Source organism: Girardinichthys multiradiatus, chromosome 23 (assembly GCF_021462225.1).
Source record: "Girardinichthys multiradiatus isolate DD_20200921_A chromosome 23, DD_fGirMul_XY1, whole genome shotgun sequence".
Taxonomy (NCBI): domain Eukaryota; kingdom Metazoa; phylum Chordata; class Actinopteri; order Cyprinodontiformes; family Goodeidae; genus Girardinichthys; species Girardinichthys multiradiatus.
The window spans coordinates 34546218-34564369 of NC_061815.1; the positions used below are offsets into that span (position 1 = coordinate 34546218).

The window sequence follows — 18152 nt, forward strand, 5'->3', positions numbered from 1 at the left end:
TAAAGGCCTCAGGAATCTTTTGCAGGTGTTTAGAGTTAACTCGTTGATTCAGATGATTAGGTTCATAGCTCGTTTAGAGACCCTTTTAATGATATGCTAATTTTGTGAGATAGGAATTTTGGGTTTTCATGAGCTGTATGCCAAAATCATCCGTATTAAGACAATAAAAGACCTGAAATATTTCAGTTAGTGTGCAATGAATCTAAAATATATGAATGTTAAATTTTCATCATGACATTATGGAAAATAATGAACTTTATCACAATATGCTAATATTTTGAGAAGGACCTGTAGTTATGCATGCAAAGATCTAAATACTTAGCACCTAATTTGACTTAAACGGTGGAAAAAGTTTCCAGGTGACATTAGATTGAACCAATAATCTTCTATCCTACAGATTGTGTTCTCAAGATTTTCCAAAATGCAAGTATGAAGATATTATGATAAAATATTTGAAACATTTTTAATTTTGAAGAACTCATCTTCTTCTGTTAAGGTTAAAACTCTGAATCTTTTGTAAGTCATCGGTCATCGTCATTGATCTCGGGAACATTCTTCCTGTGAAAATGTTAACAAATTACTTTAAAAAAAATAGTAGAACCCTAACCCTAACCCAGAGATTTTAGCTGCCCTTTTCCTGACCTTTTCCTGACCCTAGACCCATGTAAGTCCTAGATGGAGGGAAGGTCAGCCCTGATGATCTTTTCCACAGACCTAATTGTTCATTGTAATTTTGACCTGTCCTGTTTTGTGGTTGAGCGCATCTCATGGGCCTTTTTCCTAACAGTATCTATGTGTGAGTACCATCTTAGGTCCCGAGAAAGACTGGATCGTAGGAACGGGAAGTGGTTCACAATACAGTGTTGTTGAGAATGGTGAGGGTAGGTAGGGAGTATGGGGGTTGTTCTACGGATGTCTGGTTAAGCTCCAGGTGGTTCTGACTGCACCAGTGTACCATCCCATCCACCTTCTGTCTGTATGCAAACTCATCATGTTCTGGATCAAACCCATAACAGTGGTGTCATCTGCAAACTTCAGGAGTTTTGCAGATGGGTCTGCTGAGGTGCAGTCATTTGTATAGAGGGAGAAGAGGAGTAGGGAGAGAACACACCACTGGGGAGCGCTGAAGCTAATGACTCTTATGTGCGACAAGATGCTCCCCAGCCTCACCTGCTGCTGGTCAGTCTGGAAGCTGGTGATCAACTGACAGGTGGAGGTCGGTACTGTGAGCTAGGTGAGCCTCTAGTGGAGGATGTCTGGGTTGATGGTGTTGAAGGCCAAGCTGAAGTCTACAAACAGCATGATGCTTAGTTTGAACTTCATCCTCAGAAATAGAATTACTATCTTATACATTTTTTCATTTATAAACAGGCTTGACACAAAAAAGTTACCGATACAGCTGTGGTAAATTTCATCATGCTACACTATCTCAATATGGTATGCCTTAAATGCTGTGACAGGACATGTGAAAAAAAATCCTTATGCAACACCAGTTAAGAGCTAAAGAATAGTTTAGGTCATGTTGGACCCACTAATGAGGACTTGAATCATCCAACATTCTTACCTTTAATTGTGCACTTCAAATAGTAAACCCTACTGTGAACAACCAGGAAAAACAGTAACGTGTGAAACTTCACCAACAAACATTTCTATTCTCAAAAGGTCAATTTTACTTTCTATTTAAAGTGAAAATGATTGTATTGATTACATTTAAAGACTCAGAAGATTTGTTTTCATGCCAAATAAAGTAAAAACTTTCATTATCTTGATCCAAGATGGCGCCGCAGATGGTCACCTCGGCGTGTTGGTGCGCATTGTTTTGTTTTTTGTTTTTTACTTTAAAACGGTCTTCTGTGATGGTACCCGGAGCTCTCTCACCAAAGAAGAACTCATGAACATCAGGGCTACTACACCAGAGGAGTTATTTCCCACTTTTCTGCCTACTGCTCTGGAATTTTTGGACATTCTTGTCAAAGGTGCGCTCACCTTTGTTCACGCGGTGAAACGCCGGAAGAGAAGGAAACGGGCTGGGGTGCTGGTACGTCTTCGCCAGCGTGGACTACGAACACCGTTACCTGGAATATTTATCTCTAACGTGCGCTCACTTCCCAACAAAATTGAGGAACTACAACTGCTGTTGGGGAAAAACAGGGACTTTTATTCATCGGCAGTTTTGTGCTTCACGCAGATGTGGCTGTGTGGATTAATACCGGACTCTGCACTGCAGCTGGCAGGATTTCAGCTCTACAGAGCAGACAGAGACACGGAACTCTCCGGCAAAGCGAAAGGTGGAGGAATCTGTTTTTACCTCAACAGTGGTTGGTGCAACGACGTGACAGTGATTCAGCAGCACTGTTCTCCAGACCTGGAAGCCTTCATCATAAACTGTAAGCCTTTCTATTCCCCCCGTGAGTTTGCTTCGTTCATCCTGGTCGGTGTTTACATCCCGCCGCAAGCTAACGTGCAGGTCGCACAGCGCATGCTCGCCGACCAGATACTGAGTGTGGAGCGGACCAACCCGGACTCCTTAGTTATCGTCGCTGGCGACTTTAACAAAGGTAATCTCACCCACGAACTCCCCAAATATAGACAGTTTATAAAATGTCCGACCAGAGAGGACAACATTCTGGATCACTGTTATACCACCATCAGAGACGCTTATCACGCCGTCCCACGTGCTGCACTGGGCCAATCCGACCACATCATGTTTCACCTGATTCCTGCATACAGGCAGAAACTAAAGCTGTGCAAACCTGTTGTGAGGACGACAAGGAAGTGGAGCAGTGAGGCTGTGCAGAATCTCCAGGCGTGTTTAGGCTGTACAGACTGGGATGTGTTCAGGACTACTACCAACAGTCTGGACGAGTACACAGAGGCTGTGACTTCCTACATCAGCTTCTGTGAGGACAGCTGTGTACCATCATGCACCAGGGTGAGTTACAACAACGACAAACCCTGGTTCACAGCTAAACTCAGAAGGTTAAGACTGGATAAGGAAGAGGCCTTCAGGAGTGGGGACAAAGACATATACAGAGAGGCAAAGTACAAGTTTGGCAAGGCAGTGAAAGAGGCCAAACGACTACTCTGAGAAGCTCCAAAACCAGTTCTCAGCCAACGACTCTGCGTCTGTCTGGAAAGGGCTCATGCAAATCACCAACTACAAGCCGAAAGCCCCCCACTCCATCAACGACCGACGCCTCGCCAACGACCTGAACAAGTTCTACTGCCGCTTTGAAAGACAAAGGGACAGTCCTGCAACCATCCCCCACGACACCCCCCAACAGCTGCAGCCACAATCCACCACCCCCACCTCCCCAACCTCAAGAGGGGCCTTGGCACCTCCAACCCCCACCCTGAAGTTCCCCCCCACCAGCCCCCTACCCACGCCAGGGACGGCTCTTTCCATCCAGGAGAGGGACGTCAACAAACTCTTCAGGAGACAGAACCCCCGGAAAGCTGCTGGTCCTGAAGCACTGCGCTGATCAGCTGTCTCCAGTCTTCACAGACATTTTTAACACCTCACTGGAGACATGTCATGTGCCAGCCTGCTTCAAGTCCTCCACCATCATCCCTGTTCCCAAGAAGCCAAGGACCACAGGGCTTAATGACTTCAGACCCGTCGCCCTGACCTCTGTGGTGATGAAGTCCTTTGAGCGCCTTGTGCTCTCACACCTAAAAGACATTACCGACCCCCTCCTGGACCCCCTGCAGTTTGCCTACAGAGCCAACAGGTCTGTAGACTATGCAGTCAACCTAGCCCTTCACTTCATCCTCCGGCACCTGGACTCCACAGGAACCTACGCCAAGATCCTGTTTGTGGATTGCAGCTCTGCCTTCTGCACCATCATCCCAGCTCTGCTACAGGAGAAGCTCTCCCAGCTGAGTGTGTCCGACTCCACCTGTAGGTGGATCACTGACTCCCTGACCATCAGCACCGGTTCCCCCCAAGGCTGTGTTCTCTCTCCTCTGCTCTTCTCCCTGTACACCAACAGCTGCACCTCCAGTCACCAGTCTGTCAAGCTTCTGAAGTTTGCGGACGACACCACCCTGATCGGACTCATCTCTGATGGTGACGAGTCCGCGTACAGATGGGAGGTGGACCATCTGTTGGACTGGTGCAGCCAGAACAACCTTGAGCTCAACGCTCTAAAGACAGTGGAGATGGTTGTGGACTTCAGGCAGAACCCAGCCCCACCTGCCCCCATCACCCTCTGTGACTCCACAATTGACACTGTGGAATCTTTCCGCTTCCTGGGAACCATCATCTCCCAGGATCTCAAGTGGGAGCCAAACATCAGCTCCCTCATCAAGAAAGCCCAGCAGAGGATGTTCTTCCTGCGGCAGCTGAAGAAATTCAACCTGCCAAAGACTATGATGGTGCACTTCTACACAGCCATCATTGAGTCCATCCTCACCTCCTCCATCACCATCTGGTACGCCGCTGCTACAGCCAAGGATAAGGGCAGGCTGCAGCGTGTCATTCGGTCTGCTGAGAAGGTGATTGGCTGCAGTCTACTGTCGCTCCAGGAACTGTACACCTCCAGGACCCTGAAGCGGGCAGGGAAGATTCTGGCTGATCCCTCCCACCCCGGTCACAGACTCTTTGAGACTCTCCCCTCTGGCAGGAGGCTGCGGTCCATCCGGACCAAAACCTCACGCCACAAGAACAGTTTTTTCCCATCTGCCACCAGCCTGGTTAACAAAGCCCAGAAACCACCTTGACATTCTCCCTTTCCCCCACACCCCCACTTTTTTGCTGAAAGGACACTTGTAACTTGTAACTCTATGTGTTACATTAACGCTCAGCTTGGACTCCTGCTTTACTTGCACTGCCATACTTGCACAATGATCACCTGCACTGTTGTATTGCTCTTGCATCTTATACTGCTCTATATTTACTCTCACTCACTTAAAACTGTGCACATATATTTATATTATATTGTAGATATGTTTATACTGTTTAATTTGTACTGTATTGCACCGACTACGCCAAAACAAATTCCTTGTATGTCCAAAAATGTACTTGGCAATAAAGCTTTTCTGATTCTGATTCTGATTCTGAACAGTTATGTTACAGTGCCTTGCGAAAGTACTCAGCCCCCTTGAACTGGTCAACCTCTTGCCACATTTCAGGCTTCAAACATAAAGATATAAAATTCAAAATTTTTGTGAAGAATCAACAACAAGTGGGACACAATCGTTAAGTGGAATGAAATTTATTGGATGTGTCAAACGTTTTTAACAAATAAAAAACTGAAAAGTGGGGCGTGCAATATTATTCGGCCCCCTTGCGTTAATACTTTGTAGCGCCACCCTTTGCTGCAATTACAGCTGCAAGTCGCTTGGGGTTTGTCTCTATCAGTTTTGCACATCGAGAGACTGAAATTCTTGCCCATTCTTCCTTGCAAAACAGCTCGAGCTCAGCGAGGTTGGATGGAGAGCGTTCGTGAACAGCAGTCTTCAGCTCTTTCCACAGATTCTCGATTGGATTCAGGTTTGGACTTTGACTTGGCCATTCCAACACCTGGATACGTTTATTTGTGAAACATTCCATTGCAGATTTGGCTTTATGTTTTGGATCATTGTCTTGTTGGAAGATAAATCTCAGTCCCAGTTCAATTCAATTCAATTCAATTCAGTTTTATTTATATAGCACCAATTCACAACACATGTTGTCTCAAGGCACTTCACAACAGTCAGGTACATACATTCCAATTAATCCTAACCATTGAACAGTGCAGTCGGAGTTAGCTTTTTATTCAAATTGGATAAAAAGTGTTTCTATCTAAGGAAACCCAGCAGATTGCATCCAGTCAGTGACTTGCAGCATTCCCTCCTCGAGGATGAGCATGTAGAGACAGTGGAAAGTCCCTGGCGTTGACTTTGCAGTAATCCCACATACTGAGCATGCATGTAGCGACAGTGGAGAGGAAAAACTCCCTTTTAACAGGAAGAAACCTCCAGCAGAACCAGGCTCAGTGTGAGCGGCCATCTGCCACGACCGACTGGGGGTTTGAGAGACCAGAGCAGAGACACAAAAAGAACAAAGAAGCACTGATCCAGGAGTACTTTCTATAGGAAGGAAAAGTAAATGTTTATGGATGTAGCTCCTTTAGACGTTTCACCTAGAAAGAAAGAAAAGATAAACTCTGAGCCAGTTTTCAAGGTTAGAGTCTGAAAGAGAGCACATAGAGTTTGTTACAGTTAAGCTCAGTCAATCGCCATGTCTAGGCGAGAGAAAGGGTTAAACACTAAAAGACAGGTTTATGTGGATCATTGGTACAGGGTGAGCATTAAGTTGTTCCAACAGAAGCTCGGACGATGCCCCCCTCCAGAAAGGTGTCACAAGTAGACACAGAGTCAGGCCAGGTGTAGCTTCTAGGAAGAGAATAGAGAGAACAAAGTTAAAAGCTGAAATAACAGCAAATAATGCAAAATTGGAGAGTAGTGTGAGAATGTAGCGAAGAGGGTGAAAGTGGTCGTTATGTCCTCCAACAGCCTAAGCCTATAGCAGTTTGTTTGACAGTGGGGATGGTATGTTCAGGGTGATGAGCTGTGTTGCTTTTACACCAAACATATCGTTTTGCATTGTGGCCAAACAGTTCGATTTTGGTTTCATCTGACCAGAGCACCTTCTTCCACATGTTTGGTGTGTCTCCCAGGTGGCTTGTGGCAAACTTTAAACGGGACGTTTTATGGATATCTTTGAGAAATGGTTTTCTTCTTGCCACTCTTCCATAAAGGCCAGATTTGTGCAGTGTACGACTGATTGTTTTCCTATGGACAGACTCTCCCACCTCAGCTGTAGATCTCTGCGGTTCATCCAGAGTGGGCCTCTTGGCTGCATCTCTAATCAGTCTTCTCCTTGTTCGAGATGAAAGTTTAGAGGGACGGCCGGGTCTTGGTAGATTTGCAGTGGTCTGATGCTCCTTCCATTTCAATATGACTGTGCAAGCAATCCTTGGGATGTTTAAAGCTTGGGAAATCTTTTTGTATCCAAATCCGGCTTTAAACTTCTCCATAAAAGTATCTCAGACCTGCCTGGTGTGTTCCTTGGTCTTCATGATGCTCTCTGCGCTTTGAACAGAACCCTGAGACTATCACAGAGCAGGTGCATTTATACGGAGATTTGATTACACACAGGTGGATTCTATTTATCATCATCAGTCATTTGGGACAACATTGGATCATTCAGAGATCCTCACTAAACTTCTGGAGTGAGTTTGCTGCACTGAAAGTAAAGGAGCCAAATAATATTGCACGCCCCACTTTTCAGTTTTTTATTTGTTAAAAAAGTTTAACACATCCAATAAATTTTATTCCACTTCACGATTGTGTCCCACTTGTTGTTGATTCTTCACAAAAAATTAGAATTTTATATCTTTATGTTTAAAGCCTGAAATGTGGCAAAAGGTTGACCAGTTCAAGGGGGCCGAGTACTTTCGCAAGGCACTGTACATGTTAGGTTTTGTGGCTGAAGCCGTAAGAGCTGAATTTAAATGATGTAGCAAATGGAAAATTATAAAATAACTTTTAATAAGTTTTATATTTTAGATTCCTTAAAGTAGCCGCCCTTTGCTGTAATGACTGAAATATTAACCTTTGGCCATCTCTCAATGAACCTCTGTTCGGAAAACCAGTTCAGGTGACCTCCTCATGAAGCTCATGGAGAGAATGCTAAGGGTGAAAAGCAGTGGTCAACGTTAAGGATGGCTTTTTTACAGGAATCTAAAATTAAAATGTTTAGAGTTATTTCATACTTTTTGTTTACCATATAAGTCCATGTGTGTTCATTCACAGTTTTGTTGTCTACAATGTAAATAGTCTTGAAAATTAAGAGACCCATTAAGTGAGAGAGTGTATCTAAAACTTTTGACTGGTAGTGTATGTTCAGCTGAGGTCTCTAAATGTGTATTTGAGTGATCATAAAGGCTAGGAAATTTAGGAAATAAAAGTTTTAGATTTCAAACAATTATGGTCACATGTTTTTATTATTATAATTTGTTTCCCCACAGCATTTTATTTGTGTGAATACATTTCTCACTACAGTGCACTACAGTCGACATCCATTTGTTTGACTCTTGAATACACAATTTCTGCCGTCAATTCCCTGTTCTTCTTTCCTCTTGGTGTTTTCCCTCCAGAGAAATGTAACGTGGAATAGTTCAGATCTTGTCCTTCAACAGGCTTTGCAGAAAAATACATGTCATGTAAATTTATATTAAAATCTAAGCTTTAAAAATATTCATTTTAACCATATGATTCCTTGAGTTAGTATCACTACTTACAATTTCTTCTCTTAGTTGGCTCAAGTTGTGTTCTGCTTCTGAGGGTCTTTCTGCACACATGGAAGACACACCAACATGTATTGAACCAATTATTTTATTTCCAATCATTTATAATTCCTCAGATGGCTTCCATTTAAATGTATAATATTAATTAACGGTGTTAATTTCTTGTATTTTTAAAATAAATAAGTAGAATAAATGCATTTAATTTACTAAACAACTCTCACCTTTAAATATTCTACGTGCAAATGCTTGAGTTTGGTAGCAGATGAAAATTATATTTACAATCACAGAAATGGCCAAGCAGATTTTTGTGATCAGTAGAGTTTTAATTTCATAGCTTGGTGTTTGATCTGCAAAAAAAATAAAAATACAAAAAGATGTGCATATGCTTTTTGAAAATACTTATTAATATCTGCTTACATATTTAGCGTATAATGTATACTACCTCCTTCCTTTCTGATTCCATTTCCTAATAAGATTTCTCCACATGTGGCCACAGCGCAGTAATAAGTCCCAGGATCAGAGGAGCTGATGTTCTTGGAGAAGTTATAACTACATTTCTTCTGGAAATTAGGACTTTCCTCACAATTATCACCTCTTTTTCCATCAGTGTAGATTACATTTGGAAAGAATCCGTTGGATCCAGCTTTGAACCAGAACACCCTGAGATCTCCTGAACATGAATTATTCTCAGACTTAGAGAGGACTGAACACTGCAGAGTCTCTGAGTCTCCTTGATGGGATAGATCTGAAATTGCTGACTTGACAACAATGTAGCTCGATGTCGTCTTTGAGCTTCCTAAAATAATAATAAGAATAATAGTAATAGTAATGTTATATTTGAAAACTATTACCTCTGAAATGTCATATATAATAGCACTTTAACAAGGCCATCATTATGCACATTTTAATGCACCACTGCTTAAAGAAATGTTTCTGAATGATTTACACATCTTCATACAAACATCTGGTCTGAACTGATCTGAACTAGCCTGCAAAGATCGTACAACATTGAAAGCAATTAATTAAACATTCTGAAACTTGATGGAGGCAACAAATTCAGCTTCCAAATAGTATGGAAACTAAGAAATGTATTCCAGTAGATGTGTTGAATATTTTTATAAAATGGTTTTAGGCTTCTATTGAAATTCTTGGGCAATATCAACAATGAATGAGACATTGTAAGTGAATGGTTTGAGATCTGAAACTGAAGCAAATAAAATATTTGTTCATTTTTGTCCCAAATACTAATTTACTATTTACATATATGCTGATTTGCATGAAATGTTTGTCTTTCTTGTGCATTTATCTCATGAGTAGTGAAAGCACATAAACAGGAATGAGCCAGTAAAAAAATAAATAAATAGTGCTGTCAGAAACACAAACTAGCAAAGTTTACAGTGATAAAAACATTTATTTTTGCAGCTTTGCACTGTGTTGTTCCTTTTTATTTTTGTTTCTTTAGCAATGAGATTTCAATACACTGCAATACTGAGATCTCACAATTACCTTTTATCATCAAATAGGTTCCGGTCCAAATAGATTTCGTCCAGTCTGTAAGAGCACAGTGATACATTCCCTCGTCTTGTTGAACTGTCCTCAGAATTGTTAGGTTGCCTATTTTTCCATCATTTGTTACTCTAAATCTTGAAGCAACAAATTCTGGTCCATAACTGGGATCTAGGTTTTTTCGCTGCATTGCAATTAATTTCACAGTATCTCCAGCACTTTGCTTGTACCAGTGAAGCCATGTGGTGCTCTGAAATTTCTCTATAACAGCACATGTAAAAGATACAGGTTCCCCAAGCTGAACAGTGACCACTGGAACAAAGCCATCTGGGTTAAAAAAAAATGTGATAGGGAAAAGAAATCACACGCATAATGCAAATACTAAATCAAAAAGAATTTCCCGTTTTAAATTAAAAGTACTTACATCCTTGATGAAGAAGGAAGACTGTGATCCATAACAGAGTCATGTTGACACTGTCTTCATAAAGACACTTGATGCTTTAGTAACAGGAGTAGGTGTGGCAAACTAGACCCTCAAGTGCATCTGATTGGTTTTCTCAGTGTACTTCCTACCATAATGAGCTTATGTTCTTTAAAAAATCTGTTCCTTCTCATTATTTTGCAATTATTTATAAACATGAGGCACATATTCAAGTTTCTGTGTGACCTGACCTCTTTGGTCAAGAAGGTTCATACCTATTGGGTGATTGAAACAATACTTGGCAGAAATGTCTTTGGTACTCAGAAAATGAATAATGACATTTTAGTTGAACCTGTAACTTTTCCGATAGCGCCACCAACAGGTCCTTGATTGATTTTGAAACCTCCAGAAGACAGATTTGAACTTTATTACAGATGTTCAGGTTCCCACACAATGAGCAGCTGCAAATGCTTGAAAAATGCCCGGATTCTCAAATTCTCAAAACACAGACTGCTTGTCATATCTTTGGTGACTCTCTCTCTCAATGTATGAGTGAAATTAAAATGTACAGATTCCCAGAGCTCATTTCATCAAGGTACCTCGTCACAACGCTCACCAGGCATAGATCTAGCTGGATTAAACTCTGGACAACAGAGTTAGAAGACTAAATATGAATGGGCTGTTAACAGATGATCCACTGTATTATTAACTATTCATTTATTTGCATATTTCACATAACATATTTGCCCTTTGAGTAGATTGGAAGAACATAGCCCACTTGTCTTTTGTGGGGTTCAATGTGTCAACATTTTCTTGTAGAAATAAAGGGATACATGTCCTAATTAATTCAATGGTTAAGAAAGACCTCTGCAGGAAGCAGAGGCGGTTATTCTCCTTTCTTGTACACAACCTTAGGATCCAATCCTAGTTATCCAATCCCTAGTTAATTAGTAAAGAGACAGGAGAGTGGTAGATGGCAGGATTTTGAATTGTTTTGTACACAGCGTGACTGGTGCAAAAACAGTCCTTTAAGGAGGAAGAAAATGCTTCACTTCCTCACACCAGACACAGTTCCTAAACTTAACAAAAGGTAATTTACTCAGGTCATCTCTTATCCAGGTCATCAAACATTCTCACAAAACCCCTCCAAACTTCTCACTCAGTATGAGGCCTGGATTGTTTTTTAAAGAATTTTAGAACGCAAAACATTTTATTCTCACATCGAAATCCCAGCTCCTCTATTTGTGTAAAATAAGGCAATATGTAAAGGTCAGCGGCTGTAGTGTATGAAATGCTTCTGTCCTCAAGAGATTAGGAAACACCAATGTCTTTATATCATGGGATGTTAAGGCAATTGATCATTAATCACTTACTGTATCTCAAATGACCAAGCAACCCTTGGCTCCAAGAAGTCCTGACTATTTGGATCTGCTGTTTTCCTGGGATCCAGTCTCCTCATCAGAAGCTGCTGTGGTAGTCGAGTTATTGCATGCAGGAAACATCAAGGAAGGCAGCTATAAAACAGGCGGAGTTTATTGGCCCTCTTTATGTCCCTCTCCATTAGGGATGGGTACCGAATTTGGTACTTTTATAGATACCGACTGAATTCTGTCAGTACTACAGAGTAGCTATTCACAACAAATCAAACGATACCATGTTTCGATACCTAAATGCATTATTGTAACACTGAAGGAGTGGAAGAGTGGGCAATTTTCCGTGCCGGACATAAACACAGTATTGCACACACAAGAGTGTAATGACGTCAGTAGCCACTGATACAGTCAACAAAGATTTTCGTCAGCCTCAGATCTACAGCTACAACTTCTGCATTCGGCACCGTTAGCACCCCTGCATCGGTTAGTGACTCATCATCTGCAGCCAGCAACATGTGAGAAGAAATGTTTGAAATAACTGAGATTTTACAATGCAAACCGCAAGATGTTGTTTTGATATATTCATTAAAATCTATATATTGAAAAATAAATGTTAAATTGAAAATGTTTGAGATTTTATTATTAAAGGTATTAACATTTATTATCACATAAACACACACAAAAGTACCAAAAATTGGTACAGTTGAGTACCGATACCCATTCGTAGGTACCGGGCATCGCCACTGGATCAGTTCAAATGTGAAAGGTACCCATCCCTACTCTCCATGACAGGAATGTTCCCTTTTGTGTCGCACCTAATATTATTTTTTTATTTTTTATTTATTTATTTCAGACAATGATTTCAGACAATGACAAACAACAGTAAATAAATAAATCAATTTCAGAAATGCTTATAACAAACAAACAAATATCCAAATACCATACAAAGAAGTATTTGGTAAACATTAAATTAAATTAAATTTCCAGTTCCAAATAAATTAAATTAACTTAAACACAAATAGAAACCAGTAAAATAAACATTTTCCAACAAGCAAACTTGTCAGTATATTTAACCTGAGATCTGACATTGATTATTAATTAATATAAATAATCTGAAAAGGGGTATGAAGAAGTAAAACTTATTTTTCATACCCCTTCTCCCTCTAATTGCACTTAAATTAACTTTGAGTAACCTTCCTAATTAACATCTATGTTTTTGATCCAGAATTCACAAACCAAAAACTAATAAATAAATATATATACACAATTATTTATATATATACATATATATACATATACACATATATATATCTACATATATATACATACATACACATACACATACACATACACATACATACATACATACACACATACATGCATATATATACATGCATACATACACACACACATATACACATACACACATACATATACATATACACATATACATATGTACACATACAGACAAACATGTACCTCCACATATGTACATGTAACTGCACACATGCATACCTACACACACAGAAACACACCACACATTAGGCCTAAATCCACATTCACATTCTTGTATATCGGCACTTAGAGACCCCCCCCCCAAATCATCAGAGCCACAATCCAACACCACAGCTCCCCCCACACCCCACAGCACAAAGAGGCGGACAAGATCCCCAGGACCCCCCTGAACTACCAAGCCGTCCACAAGAGTCCCCTGAACCCCGACCTGCCCCCCACCACCACGAGGCACAGAGCGAGGAGCAGCGAGAGAAGCCAGGCTGCAACAACTGCAGCATCAGGCTGCAGCCACAGAGGACCAGAATCAGAGAAGAGGGCCCAGCACCCCCATGCACCTCATGCAGACACACAGCAGAAACACAGACACGCACACACACACACACACACACACATACAATGCTCAGATGAGATACCATTCACCTCACCTCTTCATCCCAGTACATGTTGGAAAAACATCAGTTTTAGTCTTTTTTTAAACAGACTCATGCTTGGACATTGCTTCAGCTCTTTTTGGAGTTTATTCCAGACCTTCACACCACTGACTGAAATGCACATTCTCTTCATGGTGGTTCGAACCCTCAAGGTTCTGAAATATTTTGGTTTGAATGTATTTTATATGAGGTCTCCAGCAAATCTTATTGTCTATCATTACTCCCAAAAACTTAATTTCCTTAACTCTCTCTACTGCTATATTATCTATTAGGATCTGAACATCTGTTCTTCTTCCGCAGTTTCCAAACAACATAAACTTGGTTTTATCCAAATTTAATGATAATTTGTTAATATCAAACCATATCTTAAGTTGACATAACTCTAAGTTGATTTCAGCCATAAGCTGATCCAAATTATCACCTGTACAAAAGATATTAGTATCATCTGCAAACAAAACAAATTTAAGTATTTTAGAAACTTTATAGATGTCATTAATGTAAATAATAAACAATTTTGGCCCCAGTACTGATCCCTGGGGGACACCACAAACAATGTCCAAGCATGGTGACCGGCAGTCACCCATTTGCACAAATTGTTGCCTGTTGCTTAGATAACTTTCCATCCAGTACAGGACTACTCCCCGGATGCCATAGCGCTCCAATTTCTTAATTAATATTTCATGATTTATTGTGTCAAAAGCTTTTTTGAGATCAATAAATACACCAACTGCCGATTTCTTATTATCTATGGCGCCAGTGACTTCCTCTATCAATTCCATGACTGCCATTGCTGTAGATCTTTGTGATCTGAATCCATACTGACTTTCAGAAAGCAGATTATTTTTATTAATGAATGTATCTAGTCTACTCACAAATAATTTCTCCAAAATTTTGGAAAACTGTGGAAGTAGAGAAACAGGCCTATAATTTGTGAAATGGTGTCTGTCCCCATTTTTATAGAGTGGAATAACTTTGGCAATTTTCATCTTTTCTGGAAATTTACCCGATTGAAGTGACAGATTACGGATATAAGTCAGAGGTTGGATAATTTCCTCAATTACCTTCTTAATTATTGTCATATCAATACCATCACAATCAGTTGACCTTTTGCTTTTACATTTATTGACAATATCTATAATTTATTTTCCTCCCACCGCAGTGAGAAACATAGAAAAAGGATTTCTACTGATTAATGTTTCATTCAGAGCTCCAGTTGTTGTAGGATCAGGGATTTTTTCTGCCAGTTTGGGTCCCACAGTCACAAAAAATTTATTGAAATTATGAACAACGTCATTACTCTCTTCCAATTTGCCATCATTATCAATAAAAAACTGCGGAAAATTAATTTTTTCCGAGTTTTTCTTGATAATATTATTTAATACATTCCAAATCCCTTTGATGTTTATCTTATTTCTATCTAATATTTTACTGTAGTAATCCTGTTTAGCTATTCGTAGAATAGCAGTTAACTTATTCTTATATTTCTTATATTTATTCTCCACCTATAAGGATCTATACTTTATGAAATCTCTATAAAGTTTGTTCTTTTTTTTGCAGGCATTTTGTAAACCCTTTGTCATCCATGGAGCTTCTGAGTATTTGTTTTTGTGAGAGTACATTATTAATGGACAGTTTTTATTCTGCCCCAACAAAAAATCATAGATGTAATTCGGCTGCACTTTAATCTCTTGTTTCTTTTAGATTCCACCTCTCCATATTTCATCCCTTATTTTTAATGCTGCACACACGTGAGCATCTCCTTTCCTGAATGCCTTTTTCTTCTGGTTAAGGAGCTTCTTGATGTTACTTGTAACTTATGCTTATTATGAAAGCAGTACTAAGTAGTATAACTGCCCTGTAACACTAATCACTAATTCCTTGTGAAAGGGTAAGAATGTTGGAAAATATTAAAGTGGTGAAATGGATAAGTATACTGTCTAACAAAGTCCAGAGGAGTTTACACGAATGAAGTAAGCTGAACTACACTGAAATCATTAAATAATCTATTAGGTTACACCTAAAAACGGTAATGGTCAATTATTTTTTTAATGTCTTGGTAGGTTTATTCATTGGTTGGTGGCTAAAATAAGTTCAGGAACCTTCAGGAACTGGTGAGAAGGGCATCAGGTTTAATGTTTTTAGAATCAGGGTGATAAGATATGTTAAAGTGGAAGTGAGGAAAAAAAATTAGACCAACGGGACTAACAGTGGTTGAGGCTGTTTGCAGACTGCAGTTAAGTTTTCTGTGGTCAGTCCAAATCTCTATGGGCTGTTCTGCCCCCTCCAACCACTGTTTCCATTCTTCCAAGGCCAACTTTATAGTAAGGCGTTCTCAGTCGCCCACATCATAATTTCGTTCAGTAGATGTAAATCGAGTGGAGAAAAAGGCACAAGGGGAACTTTCCTATCAGCATTGTGAAAGAACAGCGTCAACCCTGGAATCTGAAGCACCAACTTCTAGAATAAATTGTTTTTGTGGGTCAGACTGAACTAAGAATGGAGACTCAGAAAACCGTGAGCTCCAAAAAGGCCTGTTCGGCTTCAGATGTCCAAGTAAATATTATTTTGGAGGAACTCAAAGCAGTTAGAAGGGAGGCAGTCTTACTGTAATTACATATAAACCTTCTGTAAAAATTGATGAAATCCAGGAACTTTTGTAACTGTTGTCTGTTCTCAGGAGTAGGGATGGGTACTATTTACATTTGAACCGGTACCAATGCCCGGTACCTGGGAATCAGTATCGGTACTTAACGGTACCAGTTTTCAGTACTTTTGTGTGTGTTTATGTGGTAATAAATGTCAGTCAGTCATTTTCTACCGCTTATTCCATAGTGGGTTGCGGGGGAGCTGGTGCCTATCTCCAGCAGTCTATGGGCAAGAGGCAGGGTACACCCTGGACAAGTCACCAGTCCATCGCAGGGCAACACACAAACAACCATGCACACACTCATTCACACACCTAAGGGCAATTTAGAGTGACCAATTAACCTAACAGGCATGTCTTTGGACTGTGGGAGGAAGCCGGAGTACCCAGTGAGAACCCACGCATGCACAGGGAGAACATGCAAACTCCATGCAGAAAGACCCCTGGTCAGGAATTGAACCCAGGACCTTCTTGCTGCAAGGCAACAGTGCTACCAACTGCGCCACCGTGCAGCCCGGTAATAAATGTTAATTCGTTTAATAACAAAATATCAAAATTTCTCAATATATAAACTTTAATGAATATATCAAAGCAACATCCAGCTGTTTGTATTGTAACATCTCAGTTGTTTAAAACGTTTCTTCTCCCATGTTGCTGGCCGCAGACAACGAGTCGCTAACAGATGCAGGCTGAATGCCGAAATTGTATCTATATATCTGAAGCTGACAAAAATTGGGCACTCTTCAGCTTGAGAGAAATCTTGTGCTTAACCAGGTGCTTCCTCAGATTAGGCATATTCCTGCCGCTGGCCTTGCACTTCACAACACAAATATTGCAGCGAGTGTAACCTGCACCACATTTTGAAAGGTGGAGCCATACTTTTGAGCACTTTCTATCCGCCATGCTTTGTTGACTGTACCAGCGGCTACTGACGTCATTACCTTCTTGTGTGTGCAATGCTGTGTTTATGTCTGGCATGGAAAATTGCCCACTCTTGCTCTCCCTCAGTGTTACAACCGAAATGGTACCGTTTGAATTTACGTGAAGAGGTACTCGGTAGTACGGACGGAATTCGGCTGGTACCTCTAAGCTAGCTTGGAAGTGCCTTTATTTTCTCTGGATCCGTTCAAACCTGTCCAGCCTCAAAAATACACCCTAGAAAGGTAAGCGATGGAAGGTAAAAATCACAGTTCTCATCTTTCACATAGAGCCGGTTTTCAAGAAAGCATAGGAGAACCAGGCCGACATGTTTTTGGTGGTTCTTGAGGTCCTAGGAAAAAAATTAGGATATCCTTAAGGTAATCACAGAGAATGTCATTTACTAAAACCTGGAAGACACTTGGAGAATTTAGTAAGACAGAATGGCAGCACTAATTCTGAAAGCGGTCTTCCATTCGTCTCCCTGACAAATACGGATAAGACGGTAAGGATTATGCAGATCAAATTCAGAAAAGATGGTGGCCCCATGGACAGGTTCAAAAACAGATTAAATGAGGGGATACTTCTTTTTCAAACTTCAGAGTTTCTTGAAAAGGCTTTCTATAAGGTTTTAAGACTATTTATGTGGATTTTTGACCATTCTTCCTGTGAGGTCAGTCAAGTTCTCTTGAACAAAACATGTTAATCCATGTCCTAATTGACCGTCCTTTTTGCACTGGTGTCTTGCTCATGTTGGAGGAGGAAGACCATGCCCAGTATGTTCCTAGAAAGTATGAAACTGTCTTGGTATTTTGAAATATGGAGAGTTCTTAGGGGAGCTCAGGCCAACTTCTAAAAGACATCCCCACAACTACACCCTAACAAATAAACAGATTAAAAAATGTTCCCATAATTGTACAGCTGTTGATTTTACCATTTACCTTTAGTGTTTGGTTAACTGTGATATGGTGGGTGATGAATATGATGAGGAAATGATAGGTATTGCATTTGCAGCACTTGAAAAATATCAGATGTTCTGTAGACTGCACA

The 18152-nt window shown here is 40.4% G+C and overlaps 1 protein-coding gene across 1 annotated transcript; it reads right to left on the reverse strand.

The window, feature by feature from the left end:
* Positions 1-7993: 7993 nt before the first annotated feature.
* On the reverse strand, positions 7994-10267 carry LOC124860092. Its single transcript, XM_047353067.1, has 6 exons — positions 10225-10267; positions 10020-10127; positions 8737-9090; positions 8516-8641; positions 8289-8338; positions 7994-8187 (listed from the first exon to the last, which is right to left on the reverse strand). Exons 1-6 carry the CDS (start codon positions 10265-10267, stop codon positions 8044-8046), a joined length of 825 nt encoding a protein of 274 aa, XP_047209023.1. The 3' UTR covers positions 7994-8043.
* Between the last annotated feature and the right edge of the window lie 7885 nt (positions 10268-18152).